Raw genomic sequence first — 16,789 nt, 5'->3', positions numbered from 1 at the left:
TTACCTGTGTAATATATGCATGGTGAGGATATCGTTAGATAGTTAATATATGATGATATGATATAGTTAGAAATCTGAGCCTTCATCTGCCCTCTGAAAACAACACTGCTCCTTTTCCTTCTGAGTAAAGCGGTTGCATTGACACACACTTCACAGCAATTTGACCAGCTATTAGTTTCTCTCATTGATGATTATTATGAAGAGACAGGACTCTTAAGAGTGTTGGAGGCTGAGGACAATGTGTCCAGGCGGAAGATTGGCCTCAGATTTGGAAATGAAGGAGTGAAATAATGATAGAAGGGGAAGTGTAAGTGGCGACAAACTGATGTGAACGGTGGATCGATGTTAGAATAGAGTAGCAGTTTTCTCACTCTATTTTTCAAGAGTGAGAGCTTTGAGCCTTTTGTTGTGTGAAAAAGAGAAAGGGTGATAGGTAGAGGGATAAAATGCGATCTCTAAATCCTGAAATGTAGATGCCAACAGCACAAGCATGGCGCCTGAATGCGAGTTTTGGCCTGAACCACTAGAGACAGAGATGGAGGTAGATGTGTTGATGGAAAGCAACTTAGCAACAATCAGGAGTGAGCTTTGGGAGTGATTGGAGGGGAAATATGAGTGACGGAGGGTGAAAAGCAGGAGAGAGGAAGACGGAAATCTGCAGACAATTACAGAAAAGATCATGGGAATGGGGAACAAAAAAGCTGGAGAACAGAAGAGATGCACTGAAGGCATTAGGGGTGTGATATTAAAAATTGAATGGCGGTCTCTCTCAGATAATACCCAGGAGAAAAACATTTCATCGCCATTTTACCCCGGATCAAGTATTCTTTGACATTTGCGGTTGACATATATTCTGTCATTGCCCAGGTCCAGCTCAAAGTCAAGTCACTAAAGCGAAATGATCACAATTAGGGGAAAGATTAGAAATATAAGCCTATTACCAAATGAAAGGTATGCTTATCTCTGCATAGAGGATTTAACTGTCACATATAGAACAACTTATGACTAATAAGAAACAAGACCGCTACTTGCTACTACGTCTTTACAGCAGTGTTATTCATTCAAGTTCTTCATCTTCTTGCTAAAATGCCAGAGGGATTTTGGGATTTGCATGAAATCATGTTTAAATTTGCTTTAACTTCAAGTGAACAGACCTTGCTTTAATAACTGAATGTTCTGTTGTATGAACTGTCCACGTCCACTGGTCAACACTTGCCTGCTAACACTTGACATAAAAATGGGACCCCCAGTCAGTCCTAAGAGGCCAAAGTAATAGATATAGGGTAAGACAGCAGCACTTCATGCAGTTCTGTGACGGTAAAGTGAGAAGAAAATAGCAAAACAAGAAGCTGCAGAAGGATAAAGAGGCAAACAGTATGATCTGTGAGTCTGCTTTGCAGCCGTGTTTGGTGTAATATCCCAGCATGTCTTCAATGAAAATTGTTTAAGCTAGTCCCCTGCCGTACAGATCATTTCACGGCAGCCATGTGGGAAATTATACCTCGTGGCTCCTGAGTTAAATCAGACTTACATTTTCTGCCGAAGAGCCAGATCATTCATGGTTCAGGCAAGAAATCAGGCTTTGTAACCCCACCATCCCCTCCCCCCCCAAAGATCACAACCAATGGGAGCTGATCCTGCACAAGTTTGGCCCATTTCAGGGTTGAAATCTCCCCTCAGGCTGTGCAGATCCTCACAAAAAAAAAAAAAACATTGAAATCAATTTTAACTGGCTTTGAAGAATTCAAACTGTTTGTTTGCAGTATGAACTGTATGTTTACAACTAAGTGTCCTGGTATTCCTAGCAGCTTTCCCCAAAGGATTCAGTGTGTGAACTGCAAATATTTTCTGAGTTTGCATTTATATTGACAGGAATACTGAGGAATGCTCTGTTGCACATTGTTTGGGGCTTAAAGAGGATTACAGATAAAGTAAGACAACACTGAAGTGTCAAATTGAGTGTAAAATGCTTCCCAAAACATGAAAAAAATAATAACCAAAATACTGCTACTTGACCTTAAAGCATAAATAATAGAGCATCCAAGTGTGTTTGTGTGTGTGTGTGTGTGTGTGTGTGTGTGTGTGTGTGTGTGTGTGTGTGTGTGTACTGTATGAGTGTTTGTGTGTACCAGCACATGGGACAATAAAAGAAATGGTACTAGGAGGTTGAAATCGAGTTTAATGCAGCTTGTAGCCTCGGGTCTGTTGTCAGGCTGCTCTATCCAGCATTTCAGTGTACTCGCTTCTGTTCCTTGTAAGATCATCCTGTTCCCTACTTGTTCTCTCTCTCTCTTGTCCGTATAACAGTGTGGAGTTCTCAACAGTAATTGAGTGCTGTTGAAAAAGTCTGGATCACTCTGAAAGAAAAAGGTTTAAATGGAGAGGGAGGGTAGGGAGGAGGTGAACAGGGAGGACTGTAGGAAGGAAATTAGAAGGAGGTAGAGTCGGCTTCCCTCATTTGAGGCTGTGAACACGATCATGTATAACACTGGCATGACTAGCAGGACCAGATGCATGACCAGATGGTGTATTCACATATACTATTTACACTGCAAAATGACTGCACAGGAATATTTTCAGTTTTCCTTTCACATAAACCCTCAATATGGAAGTCAGTGTTTGGAGTCAGTTGTAACAAGGCAAGATGACAAAGCATATATATGCTGACAGCTGGGGACAGTTTACTCTGATTTATACATCAGGCTTGTATTGTTGTGTTCAGCAGCAGATTCATAGAAGTTGTTGAGAATAGAGCACGAGTCATTTTTTTTAACAGCTAAAAAACACATTGAAATATTTGTGACATGTTAGTCTTTTTAGACATTCAGACGTTTCACTGCTTTTTTAATTTAAGATATGAGTCTGGGTTTTCTATTCTCCAGATCCAGTTCCAAGTCAGTTAAATACTTTTTTTTATTAGTGTTGAGCAGTTGATACATTCCTGCTACTTTAGCTGTTGGATGGGAATAATGCTATTCTCATCTCTACAGTAAACATGAAGATATGTAGACAGTCTATGAATTTAATTTTGCACCACTTTAAACAGGTGAAACAACGAACCAAATTAAACAAATGCATTATACCTCAAAAGTTCAAATCTTGTTTATTTATATAAAAAGGGCCCAGAGCCTATAATTGACAATAAGTAGTTTTACAGTGGGTAAGGTGATTTGGGGGATTTATATGGATCCAGGCTAGCTGTCTGCACCTGTTTCTATTTTCTGTGCTCAGCTAAGCTAACCAGCTTCCTAAGGGGAAATACAACTTTAAAGAACTGACTTAAAAGTGGCAAGAAACCTTGTCTTCCTGAGCCTAGCTGAAGGAAAAATACAAACATATTTCATTTTTTTCCCCATGTGAAGTTAATTCAAAAATGTTTGCTTCCTCAGAGAAATACAAAACCGAGAGAAACCTTCAAAAAGATTGAATTCTTGAACTAGATTTAGACAAGATGAAATGCCATCAAACCGCGATAATTATTATAGTTTGTACTGTTAAATATTAATGTTAATATTTTTTGATACACCATTGTAGCCGACCAGAAATGACTCCCTGCAGTATGTGCTGCTCTTTCGGGGCTGCTGCTGCTGCTGCTGCTGTGTTTTTCTTCAGAGTGGTCCCAGTTTAGATAAATGACCCTATTAGAAGACACGCTGGGAGTTATCTGTCAGCATCACTGTCCCTCTGTGTGCTCACAACATCTCCTGCCACTATCACTGGACACCAGCACAATCATTCTGTGTGTGCGGTTGTGTGGTTGTGTGTGTGTGATTGAATTATTTATGATAGTGACAAATCAAGCGTACATGATGAAAAAGGATTGTTCCGCCTCTTAGTCCTGATGTTTGTAACCGTCCCCTGTAAACATATCAGATAGCAAAGCAGGTCACAGCAGGTCCTTTAAAGAGTGATTGACCAATGACACTTGTAGTTAAATGTTGCTACAGCCAATTTAGTTTCGTTCATTTAGAGGTAGCAAAATTAGTTGAATAATTGATTGACAGAAAATTAATCTTTGAGACTGATTTAACTTAATTAAAAATGAGTTACATAATTAATTGCTTAACCTATTAATTAAGCACTAGAGGCTCCAGCAGTGCTCTTAATTTTAGCTTCAGAAAACATTGAAAACCTGCTCATGTTAAGAAGGTATAATGTCTTTCCCTGTTTACTGTTGTTGATTAGCAATCAAACAGCGTGTGCCTTAATGAAGTGAAGGCTGATGGGAATGAGTTAATCCCTTTTTTTTTCAGATATTTATTCACCAGAGTATTGAACAAGTTTTACAATGAAATGTCTGAAAAACATTTTATTCCAAAAGCATAGATATTTGAGTCCTTATTGAAATGCTGCATCTTTAAATATAAAACATTAAATAGTTTCAGTTTCAGTCTAGTTTGACAGTTTGCCACTTCTTTCTGAGATACGTCATTGCAAAACAAGAACTTTACTTCCGAGAACTTCTGATGGCGTCGTTCTTCCTATTTTTAATTTATGATGAACAGGCTGAGTAATTTACTGAAACAAATCTGAATGAACGCAATCTGTAGATGAAGCTCTAGCTCATTGTGCAGAACAGGTTCCTTTCTTATTCTACAATTAATAAAATTATACACGAGTGAATGATTATGTTCCTTTATATTCATGCAGGGAGATGCAAAGGACAGGGATTGGCCTCTGTGTTTCTTCTATCAGACTCTTACATCAATTATTTTATTTTATTGATTACCCATTCCATGAGTGACAAGAATCAGGCTCCGTTTATGGCCTGTCCCGTACTCATTACGTAAATGAAACCCACTGTAACTCCGTGCTGCAGTTTGACTCAGGCAGAAGGCAGAGAAAAAAAAAATCCTTTGAAGAACCGCCGGTGTTCATGGTGCGAGAAGGAGGAGACATGCACAGCTACTTTGCTATGACTAAAAGGGTGTGTCTGCCTCTGTCATCCAAACGACCTGCAGACAGCATTCTGGGAGCTCATTACAGCAGCCTCCGAGCTGTAAGGGAAGCTACAGCTGCGAGGGGGATCAGGGAGCCAGTTCAGTGAGCTCAGCCCCTGCTGCACTAACTGTCTCTCAGCGAGAGGCGCCCGGGCATAGGCCGGCAGGATAAACCCACAGTGACAGCCTAAGATTTGCATGAGCTTCTCCTCCCATCCCACAAGCACTTGTTTAAAGTTTGTGGCAGCACAGGGACAAGAGTTTGGATGAGGGTTTGTGGGAGGTGTGCAGAGCTGAGCAAACATGACATAACTTATGCTAAGCTGGGGCACAATTTGAAGCTTAATTTGGCTTCTTACCACCAAAGGTGATTCATGAAAGCTGGCTCCCTGGAGTCCTGTGTGATTCGGGAACAACTTTTATTGTGTTTTTCTGCTGCAGCATTCAACTGAAGTCAGATACTGTGACACTAGTAAATCCTAGTGAATGGCTGGTGACTAAACCATTGTCAAGGCCTTTTTAATCTTGTTATGTGGTTCATTGTGTAATGTCTCATTGTGTGCTCACTGTCTTTTCTGGTTGGTCTCATTCCATCGTCCCCCGTCCAATCCATTCTCTACGCCTTGATTTCCCCTTTCAGTCGATGATTGTGTTTCCTCCCTTCCTGCAGAGCCGCAGTCCACGGCATTCCCAGTCTACCCAGTCTGGGCTTGCGGACCAGGCCGCCAAGCTCTCCTTCGCCTCCGCTGAATCCCTGGAGACCATGTCGGAAGCCGACATCCCCATTGGATTCAACCGGATGAACCGATTTCGCCAGAGCCTGCCACTGTCCCGCTCCGCCAGCCAGAATAAGCTACGATCTCCAGGTACGGATTTGATGCTCTGCTGGAAGGTGCTGTCACAACATGCTGGTTGGAATAAAGGCAGATTTGCAGTTGTCAGTTCGCCTCGTGTAGCTGCTTAAATAGATGGATGTGCTTACAGAGTACAGGAGGAAGAGTAACACTCTCAACTCATTAATCGTAACAGTTTCAGATTCCTCAAGTTTCACTGCTATAAAAACTCTAAAGTAGAGTTCTCTGCTGAAAACTCTTTCTTAAATGCTTGGAAAAATTATAATGAGTCCGGACATAATATATTCATGACACATCCATGAAAATTGTGGATACAAATATACAGTATCTACTTCAGCTAGAGTTTTATGTTGAGTTTAAATGTGCAAGTTATTGCTATGCTTTATTAATCCAGGTATTTAAGTATGTTTACTAATCCTAATCATACAGGAGGGATTGTGTCTGAGTACTTCTCAGAGTAAACAACAGAGTCGAGGGCAAGTTTACTACAAAGGGGCCTCAGGAGTGCAGAGAGGATTAGTGTGAGGCTGGCACAGACTCATAAAGACCAAGGTGTGGTGTTACATCACCTACAGTGAGATAAGACAGTGGCTGCAAAACTAAAGTGGCATTGACTGATGAGTTCAGGCAGAATAAAAACAGCGAAGCTCCAGTCTCTCTCCTTCACTAACCACTCTCTTTGTTTTCTTCTCTCCCACACTCGTCCGTAATATCTCACTCACTTTGCTTGATTTTTAATCACTGGCTTTCCTTTGCTTTCTTTGTTGTTTTTGTTTGTCTCGCCGTGTATGAAGATGAATTTTCAGGTTAGTCAGGCATCAGACTCACTTTTACCTATACAATAGCACAAAGTTTCCCATGAAAGGGGCCATTTTTTTGAATCTTTGTTAATGTTCATGGCCTATTAATTGATAAGAGGTGACATTTTAATCACACTCCAGTATTGGAAGAAAAATATCAACCGGCCTTAAACATGCACTATTGGAGCCTAATTATGAATTCTCACAAAGCTACCACAGTCTTAGTCTCACATCAAGAGAGAAATTAGTGGTTTGGCAGATCCTCTTGGTCATGATTTACAACACAATAGTTTTCAAACAATGCTACAGGATTTTCTAGCCATTCTTTCTATCCTCAAAAAGTCATCCCCCCCCTCTGATTGACTCTCCCTTGTTATTCTCCAGGTGTGCTGTTCCTCCAGTATGGAGATGAGACACGTCGAGTGCACATCACCCACGAGCTGAGCAGCCTGGACACGCTGCACGCTCTCATCGTGCACATGTTCCCTCAGAAGCTAACAGCAGGTATGCTGAAGTCGCCCAACACGGCCATTTTAATCAAAGATGAGGCGCGCAACGTTTTCTACGAGCTCGAGGACGTCCGGGACATCCAGGACCGAAGCATCATCAAGATATACCGCAAAGAGCCGATCTACGCTTCCTACCCTGCTGCTCCACACCTGGCTAATGGAGACCTGAGGGTGAGGAGAAGGGAGCGGGGGGGATTGGGGATGAAAAGGGTGAGCTGTTGTTATTTAAGAGAAAGAATCAAGTCTGATATCTCTTTCTGGATCAGATGTTTGACAACTGAGCTGTCACTGAGAACAGCAACAACTATGTGCGTCTACCTAAAGAAGATTAGCATGCTTCTTTAGAAAGTTAATAGTGTTTTTTTTGGTTTTTTTTACATTTGATTGTAACTTTGACAGGATGTTCCAATATATGGGTTAGCAATTTAGCAGGTATTCCTCCTGGAAAAGTCGTTTTCTTATCTTCAAGTAGGCCATCTGTTGCCGAGCAGACACCAGAGAAGAATGTTCCTCTGTGAAACGAGCATATTTTAACATCCGAAGCTATTTCTGCTTCAGTGATGATCAAGGATGCCTGAGGGAGACATTTTTTGTTTAATTATTTTACACAAAACCCCGCTTACCATCTGCATTATTCACACAATACAGAGAAGTCGACTGCTATTAACCATACAAACAGGCGGCGGAAAACAGCAATTATTGCTGTGCATATTGTGTGTGCATGTACTCTGCTGCATGTATTATTTGTTAGTCATGCTCAGTGGCTTGTTTGCGCCTGCTTGTACAAAGCAGTGAAGGCCAACCGGAAAGCGCTTACCACCTTGCTGAACTGCAGAGCAGATATCCATTTTAGTACTCAAAGTCAGCTCGGTAAAAGAAAATCTGAAAAGCATTTCAGTAACATGTTATTGGATAAAGAAAAGAATAATCCAAGTAACCGATCATCTTTTAAGTCCACCCCTTCATTTGATCTGTTGGAGACACTGTCTGCATTTTAAAAAGTGTCTCAGAACTGGCTCCTGTGCATGTCTCTGTGATGTCTTCAGTAGTCGTTTCAGCTCCTTTGTCTTGTTCAAGCCGTGTTCACAAAGAACATATTGTGTCAGTATACTTCATGTATGTACATTTGTCTATGGGCATTAAATGCTCAGCCGCACAAATTCCTTTGTCATGTTTAGTATGTGTTTCATGTAACATGACCAGGTTAGCTCAGACGCTCAGAAGCAACTGAAAATAGAGAGTTGAAAACCAAGGCAGATATGGATTTTTTTTTTAAAAGCATCATTGCACTTCTAACAATGTAATGATGGTCTGCCATGAAATGCAAGTCGGTGAAAACGAAAGCTGACTGAAAAACGTTTGACAGCTATTCAGTTGTGCTGCATCCTGTCACCACTTAATGAAAAAGAATAAACTTGTAATGTAGTGTTTGACCTAAAAGTAAATGTAAAAAACAGAAACGATAAACACGATAACTGTGTTGGAACTAGGGGTGTTATCTCTTGAAATCTTTCCAATTCTGCTAGACACAGTGGATGATTTCTTCTGAAGCGGACTGAATGAAAAATAAGAAACATTCAAGGAAATTTTCTGAAGCCAAATCTGCAACGGCACGAGTAATTGGCCTCTGAGAACTTCCTCTTTTTTTGGCGTCAGTGGACTCTGACAGCCTGTCTGCTGTCAGTCACACCTCATTTGTCTTCACGTCAAACTGACATATAGGAAACACAGTGCTTTCATCTGTAGATCTCCATGGTTACCACCATCCCTGCTTTTTTGTTTCCAGAGGGATATGGTGTACTCCTCCCGTGACTCCTCCCCTACTCGCCGCCTCAACACTCTCCCGTCCTCGTCAGGCTCAGCATCCTCTGGCTCCCCGTCCCGCTCACGTCTCTCCTACAGCGGGGGCCGTCCTCCATCCTTGGCCGGGTCTCACTCTCAGCATGAACAGCAGCGACATCCCCATCATCCCTCAGCTGGACATAGTGCCAACGTTGGCCTGTCTCCCTCACCCAGCGCCATCCTAGAGCGCCGCGATGTCAAGCCTGATGAAGAAGTTTCTGCAAAAAACATGGCCCTGATGAAGAACGAGGGACTGTATGCTGATCCCTACAGCCTGATGCACGAGGGCCGCCTCAGCATCGCCTCTACCCAGTCGCTAGCCGCACTTGGAGACCCTTTTAGCTTCCCTGTTTCCAGCGGCCTGTACCGCCGTGGCTCTGTGCGCTCACTGAGCACCTACTCGGCTGCAGCTCTTCAAGGGGACCTGGAGGACTCCCTCTACAAACCTGGAGGCTCGCTTTACTCCGACACGTACTCCTCAGCCACACTGGGCATGGGTTTCCGCATGCCTCCCTCATCCCCGCAGAAAATCCCTGACATGCAGCTGAGGGACAGGGACTCATACTCCAGCTCACCTAGCAGAGCTTCACCTGTCAGGCAGTCCTTCCGCAAGGACTCCGCCTCCTCCTCCGTGTTTGTGGAGAGCCCAAAGTCAAGGCCCAGCTCTGGTTCCGAACCTCTATGTCTTACAGCCGGACCTGGGGAGGGTGGAAGGGCTACGCCTGGCTTTGGCTCCTCGATGTCTGGACAAGACTCTGACAACAGCAGGTGAGTATAATTGGTCTGTGTTGTACTGCTTAAAACCGGTCCCGACAACCCTCATTTTTACATTCAGCTTAGGGTGCAGTGGGTGAGTTCTCCATGAACACAATATTTTAAAGCACTTTTAAAAAGCCTCATCATTTCACATGAAACATTTTAGGAGACTAAACCAGATTGGTTGTTGTTTTGCACACCTATAAAAAATTTGATTGAACCACTCCCACAAATTAGTAATAACAATAATCAACAGAATATTATGTCTTTAAGTTCACCGTTTTTGGGATGTATTTTGCTTTGATTATAACTTGATATAAAGTATTCGCAAGTTTACAGGTACTGTTAACCCTCTTTTGATAACTCTACAGGGCTGTGTTGAACATTTTTTTATTGCTATTTTTTATTCTTCAAATTGACTGCTTCCCTGTGTCCTTTACCTCTGCAGGGATCAACGTCTGGAGCGTATGGAGGCAATGGAGAAGCAGATAGCCAGCCTTACTGGTCTCGTCCAGAGTGTGCTGACCAGGGCACCAGACAGTGACAGCACGTAAGACTCTCCATTATACCCCATTAACCCTCTAAAACCCCCAGATACTGCTACAGCTCAGACACATCCGCAGCATTATCGACAGGAACAGGAGCAGGCTATTATCAGGGCCATTATCAGCACCATAGCAGTGAAGCGGTTCACTATTATGTGTGAGCACAGCAAAGGTATAGTCCACTAAACACGCTGCTGGGAACAGTGCTATTGATTTATGCACTGATACATAGAGATGTGCAAGATAGCTTTGCAGTAGATTCCCTCATTTAGATGGAACATTGTTATCTGCACCAATAGGGCCTCATTAACAAGAAGAGCACTTGTTAATAGAATCAGCCTGATAGTGTCCAGAAGTAGTTCTTTTAGCGTTAGCACTGTAATGTCCTTGCCCTGTGGCCGTTGATCCTCAGATGCGGCCTGCTGCGTCTCTGCATGATGGCCGGCTGCCCACCGGACCAAGGGACGGAGTTCTCACGGCCATTACCTTTCTCTTCCAGCGAGAAGACCGAAACCAACAGCGACGGCTCGGCCACTGGACGTGAGTATAGTAGCTTATTTTCTGACCCGTCTAATGGACCGTTAATCACTTGCCTTTATTTCGCTAACTCTGCTGTCCTGCCTACATTCCTAAATTCCTACAGTTTAACCTTTTTTGTCAACCTTTTTCCTGATACCAATTAAGAGAAAAATTATCTCCAACAGCCAATGATTATGGTTTATGGTGTATTTATTAAAACTGAAGATTTAGTGAAGAGATTCCGAGTCAGCGATTTAAGTTGTTGTTGCTGAAATCCTGCACCATGAACACATCATTAGCGCCCCTGAGGTGACTGACAGCAAGTCACACTGCACCTTAATGCTTTTTATGTGACACAAGACGCTAATAAAGACATAATTAGACCATGTGCATTATTAGAATACAAATCCACCATTCAATACAAAATAACAAATGGAGGATTTAAAAGAAGATATTTGTGATCCGGATTCTGCCGGATCTCTGTTTCACTCACATGTTATGAATTCAAAGAACTACCAACATACATACAGTTTGAGACCAGAACAATAGACTGCAGCTTTTGCAGCCTTTTCATTTGTCTGGTTGATTGGGATACCTACTGATGCACAATTAGGTTACCATGGTTACCAATACCGAGAGATTTGGATGAACATGTGCCCTGAATTAATTATCGCAGATTCTTTTATTTATAGAACTCCTAATGAATTCAAAATCAGCAGCTGGATCCAATGAAAGTTCATCTTTTAAAGTACATTAATGGTGAAATCACATGAATGGTGTAAAGCATTACTGGGGTAGGTCTGTGTTTGATTACCAGTATGTGCTTTCAAGCGGACAAAGACAAAGTTTTCAGTTCTCACACCAGCCCAAACAATCGGAACCAAATAGGCAAAGGCGACAAAGTTTGTTGTAACCAAAACAGTCGGAGTGAAGAAACTCAGTGGACACATGTGCGTCTTTCATCTCTCCTTCTCGTTTCTGTTTCACTGTCACTGTTTGTGTCTTTTTTCTGCCAGCTGAAGTAAAAGAGTTTAATTCAGAATAACTCATTTACCGTTTCAGAGCTATAAAAAAAAAAAAAAAAGAGGCTAATTGGATCCACTTTTTCATATAATTAAATTAGAAGCCATTTGCAGACATTAAAACAACACAGTACAATTCAATGTCTGAAAAAGACCCCTGAGTATTGTCCTACTCAGTCAAGAGTCTGTCGAGAGGTACGGAGGAGGCATTTTAAGATTCACGACGCACAACTCCTGCAAGCAACAAGACACGCTGCCCAAGCTCTATCAAAAATAAAAATAACTGTACCCTCGAACAGTTTGTTTCTTTAACACCTTTCAACAGCTCCAAATATAAATGACTGTTAACATTACCCTCTTGGCGAGGTAATAAGACAGACAGCTTTAAAGTGTTTGGAAGGCTTATATTTCTGCTTTTGACTAACTCCTAACAAGATGCACAAAGATTGATGTTAAAGTGTCTTTCTTGAAACATCTGACTTATACTTTAACTTACTTATTTTTCAGCGAAGAGCTCCTGAAATACTGAAAGAACATTTGATTTACACTGCAGTTATTCTTAATAAAACCTTTTATCTTCCTGGAATTTCTCTCATCACTGCTGATCCTTTTTTTCCCTCCTCAGTCCATATTTTTTTTTTTTTTAGCACCATTTTGGTACACATGATGCTTTTTAATAGCCAGACCTTCACAGGGAAGTGCAAGGACACCTACCCTTTATCACTAATGTATACTTTGCCAAGAGAAAAGGCCATCACCTCAGTCATTCTCTCTGCTGTAGTGGATAAAAATGCTTTCCAGGGTCATCATTTCTGAACATAAACTTTTAAGACTTCTCTCGCCAGTTGTCTCTCTCACCATCTCATTAATTCCTCGGTAACTGGCTCACTCTCTCTATATTCCAGCTGGACGGCTGAAGAAGAAAGGTAGTTGCCATCTCCTACTCTATCACCCTTTTTTATTTCTCAGACATCTCTCATAGCTCTCTGCTCTCTGTATGGGTGTGTGGTGTTGCTGGGTAGCTGGCGGTGTCTTTCGTCACGTTTTTTATTCCTGGCTGGTTTCCCAGAGAGCGGACGCCCCCCCCCCCCCCCCCCCCCCCCTCCTGTCTCTGTTTCTACCTTTTGAATTTCTGCTTGTTTTTTTCCTTTGGGAATTCCAGAGGGGTTGTTCTGTCACACACAATGCTTTCCTTTAAATGTGTATGAGTGTAGGGGTGTGTGTTCAGGAGGCATATGTGTGTGGGAAGAGCTAGCCGTATTAGCCATACTCACAAAGCTCTGTTTGAAGATAAGAGCATGGTTATCCCCCTGTGTGTCACTTCTTAATAGACTAATTGCACTTCTGTATCGGTTACTAATAGCATGAGCTCACATTTCTCCTGGTGGGCTTGAAGAGTTTTGTGACTATGGTAGGTTTTGCATTCACACACTGTATTTGTTGCAGTGTGTGTATGTGTAAATGCACCGGATTTTCTCTTATGTACTTTTCTTTGGTCCTTACTGCTGCGTGCGTGTAAACTGTTTGTACTGCGTTTCATGCTGGCTGACTGCAATTCCCACCAGAGCACAGCCCAGCGAACTAACCAATTTGTTTCCCAATGACTTGCTTTTGACCCCCCATGTCCCGCTCTGTGATTGGCAGCTCATACACCATCAGCTCCGCTAGCACTGATGCCACCGCCACCTACTAACAGCGTCAGCCGCTTTCAGATGCAACTCCACCTGCAAGGCCTGCAGCAAAACGCCACTGATCTGCGCAAACAGCTCACGCAGCTAAGGAAGACACAGGTATGGAGTTCATCCATTGTAAAAAATAAAATAAAAAAAGATAAAAATAAAAAAAGATAAAAATAAAAATAAAAAAAGAATATGTCCTCTCAAACTATTTCAAACTCATTAGGGCTGATATATAACATCTAATACATCCCCTATCTTGTTTCAGTGCTTTTATTGTATATGAGGAAGAGTGCATGAGCGTCACAGTGTGCAGACTAATGAGTCAGGTTAATAAAGGCACAACACAGACTGCCATCTGCATCAACTTTTAGAAAAACTAACTAGTTTTGGGAAACTATAATAAAAAAAACGTCTAAAACATTTTACATCTCTAAAAATAAAAAGCTACGTTTCTGTAAGTAATGGAAATTAACTGGGAGCAAACCTGCCCACAGAAATGACCGGGCCTCTGAAAGGTCAAGTAAATGGGCACTCCAAGGATATGATTTAAATCAGCGTATGCATATTCGAACAGTGGTTTTAGCGCTAGCCTCCTTGCCTACATTAGCTCCCTCTCCCTTGCTCCCAAGCTTTTGGAGCTGACTGAAATAAGATTGTTAACATGTTCTTGTTGGGGTAAAATGCCCTTGCCAGTTCCCTCCTTTTTCTTCTTCTTCTTCTTCTTTTCTGGAATCCTAACTTTGTGCAGTTTCTGGATGGCTATACATTCCAAAAAAAAAGGATCCTATCGTTTCAAGAAGAGGTGCTTTACATTTTGAAACAGGCTACATTTTAGTGAAGGAACAATTAATAAAATGTGTGTTTTTGTTGCTTTATAAGTAAATGGTGAGTATTAAGGTTTAAAATAAAGTTGCTCATTGTGTTTAAAATTAGAATGAACCATGTTTTTCCATGGGTCAGCAGAAAGCTTTCCCCTTTATCCCCCCCCCCCTTATGGGCCGCCCTTACTGTGAGTTGTTATCTTCTTTATACAATTCCTAGTACAATAGAAACAGTTAACAGTGTTGACACTGGATTATACAGAGTAACTGGGACCATTTTGTGCCTATAAGTTGATAAGAAATCCAACCATTTTCAGTAAAGCAAATGGCATCATCTCGATTAGTCTCCTGTTTCTCTGTTAACATGCAAGTCACACAGAATCTAAGACCTATTTATGCAGTGCACATCTGGTTCGCTCCAGCTGCAGAGTTCTAGAGATTGCCTTTAATGTGCAGAAAATGTCTTGATTAGCCCCAATTATTGGAAGTATTTCCTTTTTTGACATGCAGCAGTTATAGTGCATCGCTATGATGTGGAATTTATACTGTCTACTATTCAACAAATGTATGCAGGATGTGTTGCTTTGATGTTTATTTGATCTTCACTCCAGTACCATATAAAACACATGCAGGTTCACAGAACTGTCCCGCATGACACATTGAGGGCTTCGTATCTTTTGGGGATTAATAATAAAACAGGAGTAGTAAAGATGAAAGCTCTGTACACATTGTAAGGTATTTTACAGAGATACTAAATGTCTTTTTGGATGCAGAATTCAAAGATATGCCACAAGGAAGGGGGGCTAACAGAAATGTTGCTCCTGATTTATTTCATTTATCTCTCATGCAGATGATGCCATGGTTACTGTAGGAGGCGTCAGAAAGCAACGATGAGACACGGGCTTTCAGCTGCAGAGAAGACGATTCAAGTCTCTCACAGGGGAAAAGAGAAAGAAGGAGTAATTGGAGTGACAGATGATAGGCATGCAGTGCTTGTGTTTGTTCCTTGACAGCATTGACAGGGGCTCCTTGAACTAGCTAAACAGTGAGACAGACCTCCAAACAAGAGGCTGTGCTGTAAGGGCTCTGAGGACAATTTGCTATTTACCTGTAAGTTTGCCCAAGTGTGACCTCTGGGACCCGTACCCGTATTGTTACCCAGGGCGATGGCTGGCAGCTTAAATTTTACATGCGGCTCATGAATTATACAGAGCGTAGCGTACAGGAGAGACAGCAGTGAGAGAGGTAACACAGGGCTGAGAGACAAATACATAAGAATGTATTTTCCATATAAATGTATCTTTTCTTAAAAAAAAAAGAAGGTGTTTTTAATAACCCTTTTGTCATTACTGGAAGCGTAATGGGACTTTCAAGATCATTTTAGAATGTTAGGATTAGGAATATAGTTGTCTTGTTACACTTCCTGGAACATAAGGCTTATCAATAATTAATGTTTCTTGCTTACCAGGTGCTTTCATCTCAGGGAGTTGTATTACATGCAGCACTCCTGTTGAATATTCCATTCATAACAATGAGAGGGAGCTGAGTTCACGCTCAGTGCCTCTGTCATGGACATCCTTCGTTTTCCTCGGGGCTTCCCAGCTTTCTGTGTTAAGGGAAATGTTATATGCATAGCTGATACACACACTCACACATCATTGAGGAAGCTGCTTGCTGCTTATAGCAGGCTAAAAAAAACTAATAAGAGAAACATGTTATAGTGTCATAACATGGCAAAGAAGTTATAAAGGCCACACAGAACACAAAGTCCAGTTGCTGCAGACCCATAATATCTAATTTAAAAAGCCTCAAGCGTTGAATTCTTGTCCTCCTTGTCCTGTTATTATGCTGCAATGCCGACTTCTCGCAGTTTTCAACACCTAAGCTCTGTGTGTGAATGTGTGCTTGCAGCTGGAGAACCAGGATTCAGTTCGAACTCTGCTGAAACGGACAGAGGCAGAGCTGAACGTGCGCGTGGCTGACGCCCTGAGGAAGCAGGAGGATCCTCTGCAGAGACAGCGCCTCCTGGTGGAGGAGGAGAGACTCAAGTATCTGAACGAGGAGGAGCTCATCATCCAGCAGCTCCAGTCAGTGCAAGAGCAAAACACTGATTTTAGAACGGTGTTGGTTAATGAAATCCCCAAACCTCAACCCAAGTTGAAGATTTACCTCTTTAGATTCACAAAAATGAATCTGCAACAAAATCATATGTCTTGGTATCATTCAACGCTATAATGTTGGAGGCTAATTGGTCATTGTGTTGAATATATGTTGACATGTCATGTTTAATCCCAAATTTCATAAATGCCTGAAACATGTCAAAAATGTGTATATCTCTTTTTAATGAGATGACTCACAGGTTGACGCAGTGAAGGGTGAAAATGTAACTGTAATTAAGCCCTGGCATCGAGCAAGATGCTTATTAAGATGGCAGAAGCGAGATGGCGCTGCGTCTAATTGAAGTGACTTCCAAACCAAGAACAGAGAGCTACCTTGTGATTT

General features: G+C 41.8%; 1 protein-coding gene across 9 annotated transcripts in view; it reads left to right on the top strand.

The window, feature by feature from the left end:
* Positions 1-16,789, top strand: part of srcin1a (SRC kinase signaling inhibitor 1a) — a 94,584-nt gene that overhangs the window by 65,368 nt on the left and 12,427 nt on the right. For 4 of the 9 annotated variants that reach the window (XM_065964279.1, XM_065964278.1, XM_065964286.1 and 1 more), the window contains 9 exons: positions 5,611-5,806; positions 6,589-6,600; positions 6,979-7,274; positions 8,890-9,713; positions 10,150-10,251; positions 10,659-10,786; positions 12,693-12,713; positions 13,432-13,577; positions 16,199-16,374. In XM_065964279.1, coding sequence (XP_065820351.1) covers positions 5,611-5,806; positions 6,589-6,600; positions 6,979-7,274; positions 8,890-9,713; positions 10,150-10,251; positions 10,659-10,786; positions 12,693-12,713; positions 13,432-13,577; positions 16,199-16,374 — 1,901 coding nt within the window. The remainder of the gene's footprint in view (positions 1-5,610; positions 5,807-6,588; positions 6,601-6,978; positions 7,275-8,889; positions 9,714-10,149; positions 10,252-10,658; positions 10,787-12,692; positions 12,714-13,431; positions 13,578-16,198; positions 16,375-16,789) is intronic. The other 5 variants (XM_065964282.1, XM_065964280.1, XM_065964284.1 and 2 more) reach the window with 5 other exon arrangements.

This window comes from Labrus bergylta, chromosome 16 (genome assembly GCF_963930695.1).
Source record: "Labrus bergylta chromosome 16, fLabBer1.1, whole genome shotgun sequence".
Lineage (NCBI taxonomy): Eukaryota > Metazoa > Chordata > Actinopteri > Labriformes > Labridae > Labrus > Labrus bergylta.
Note: the sequence above shows the minus strand (reverse complement) of the source record. Positions and strands in the feature narration are given on the sequence as shown.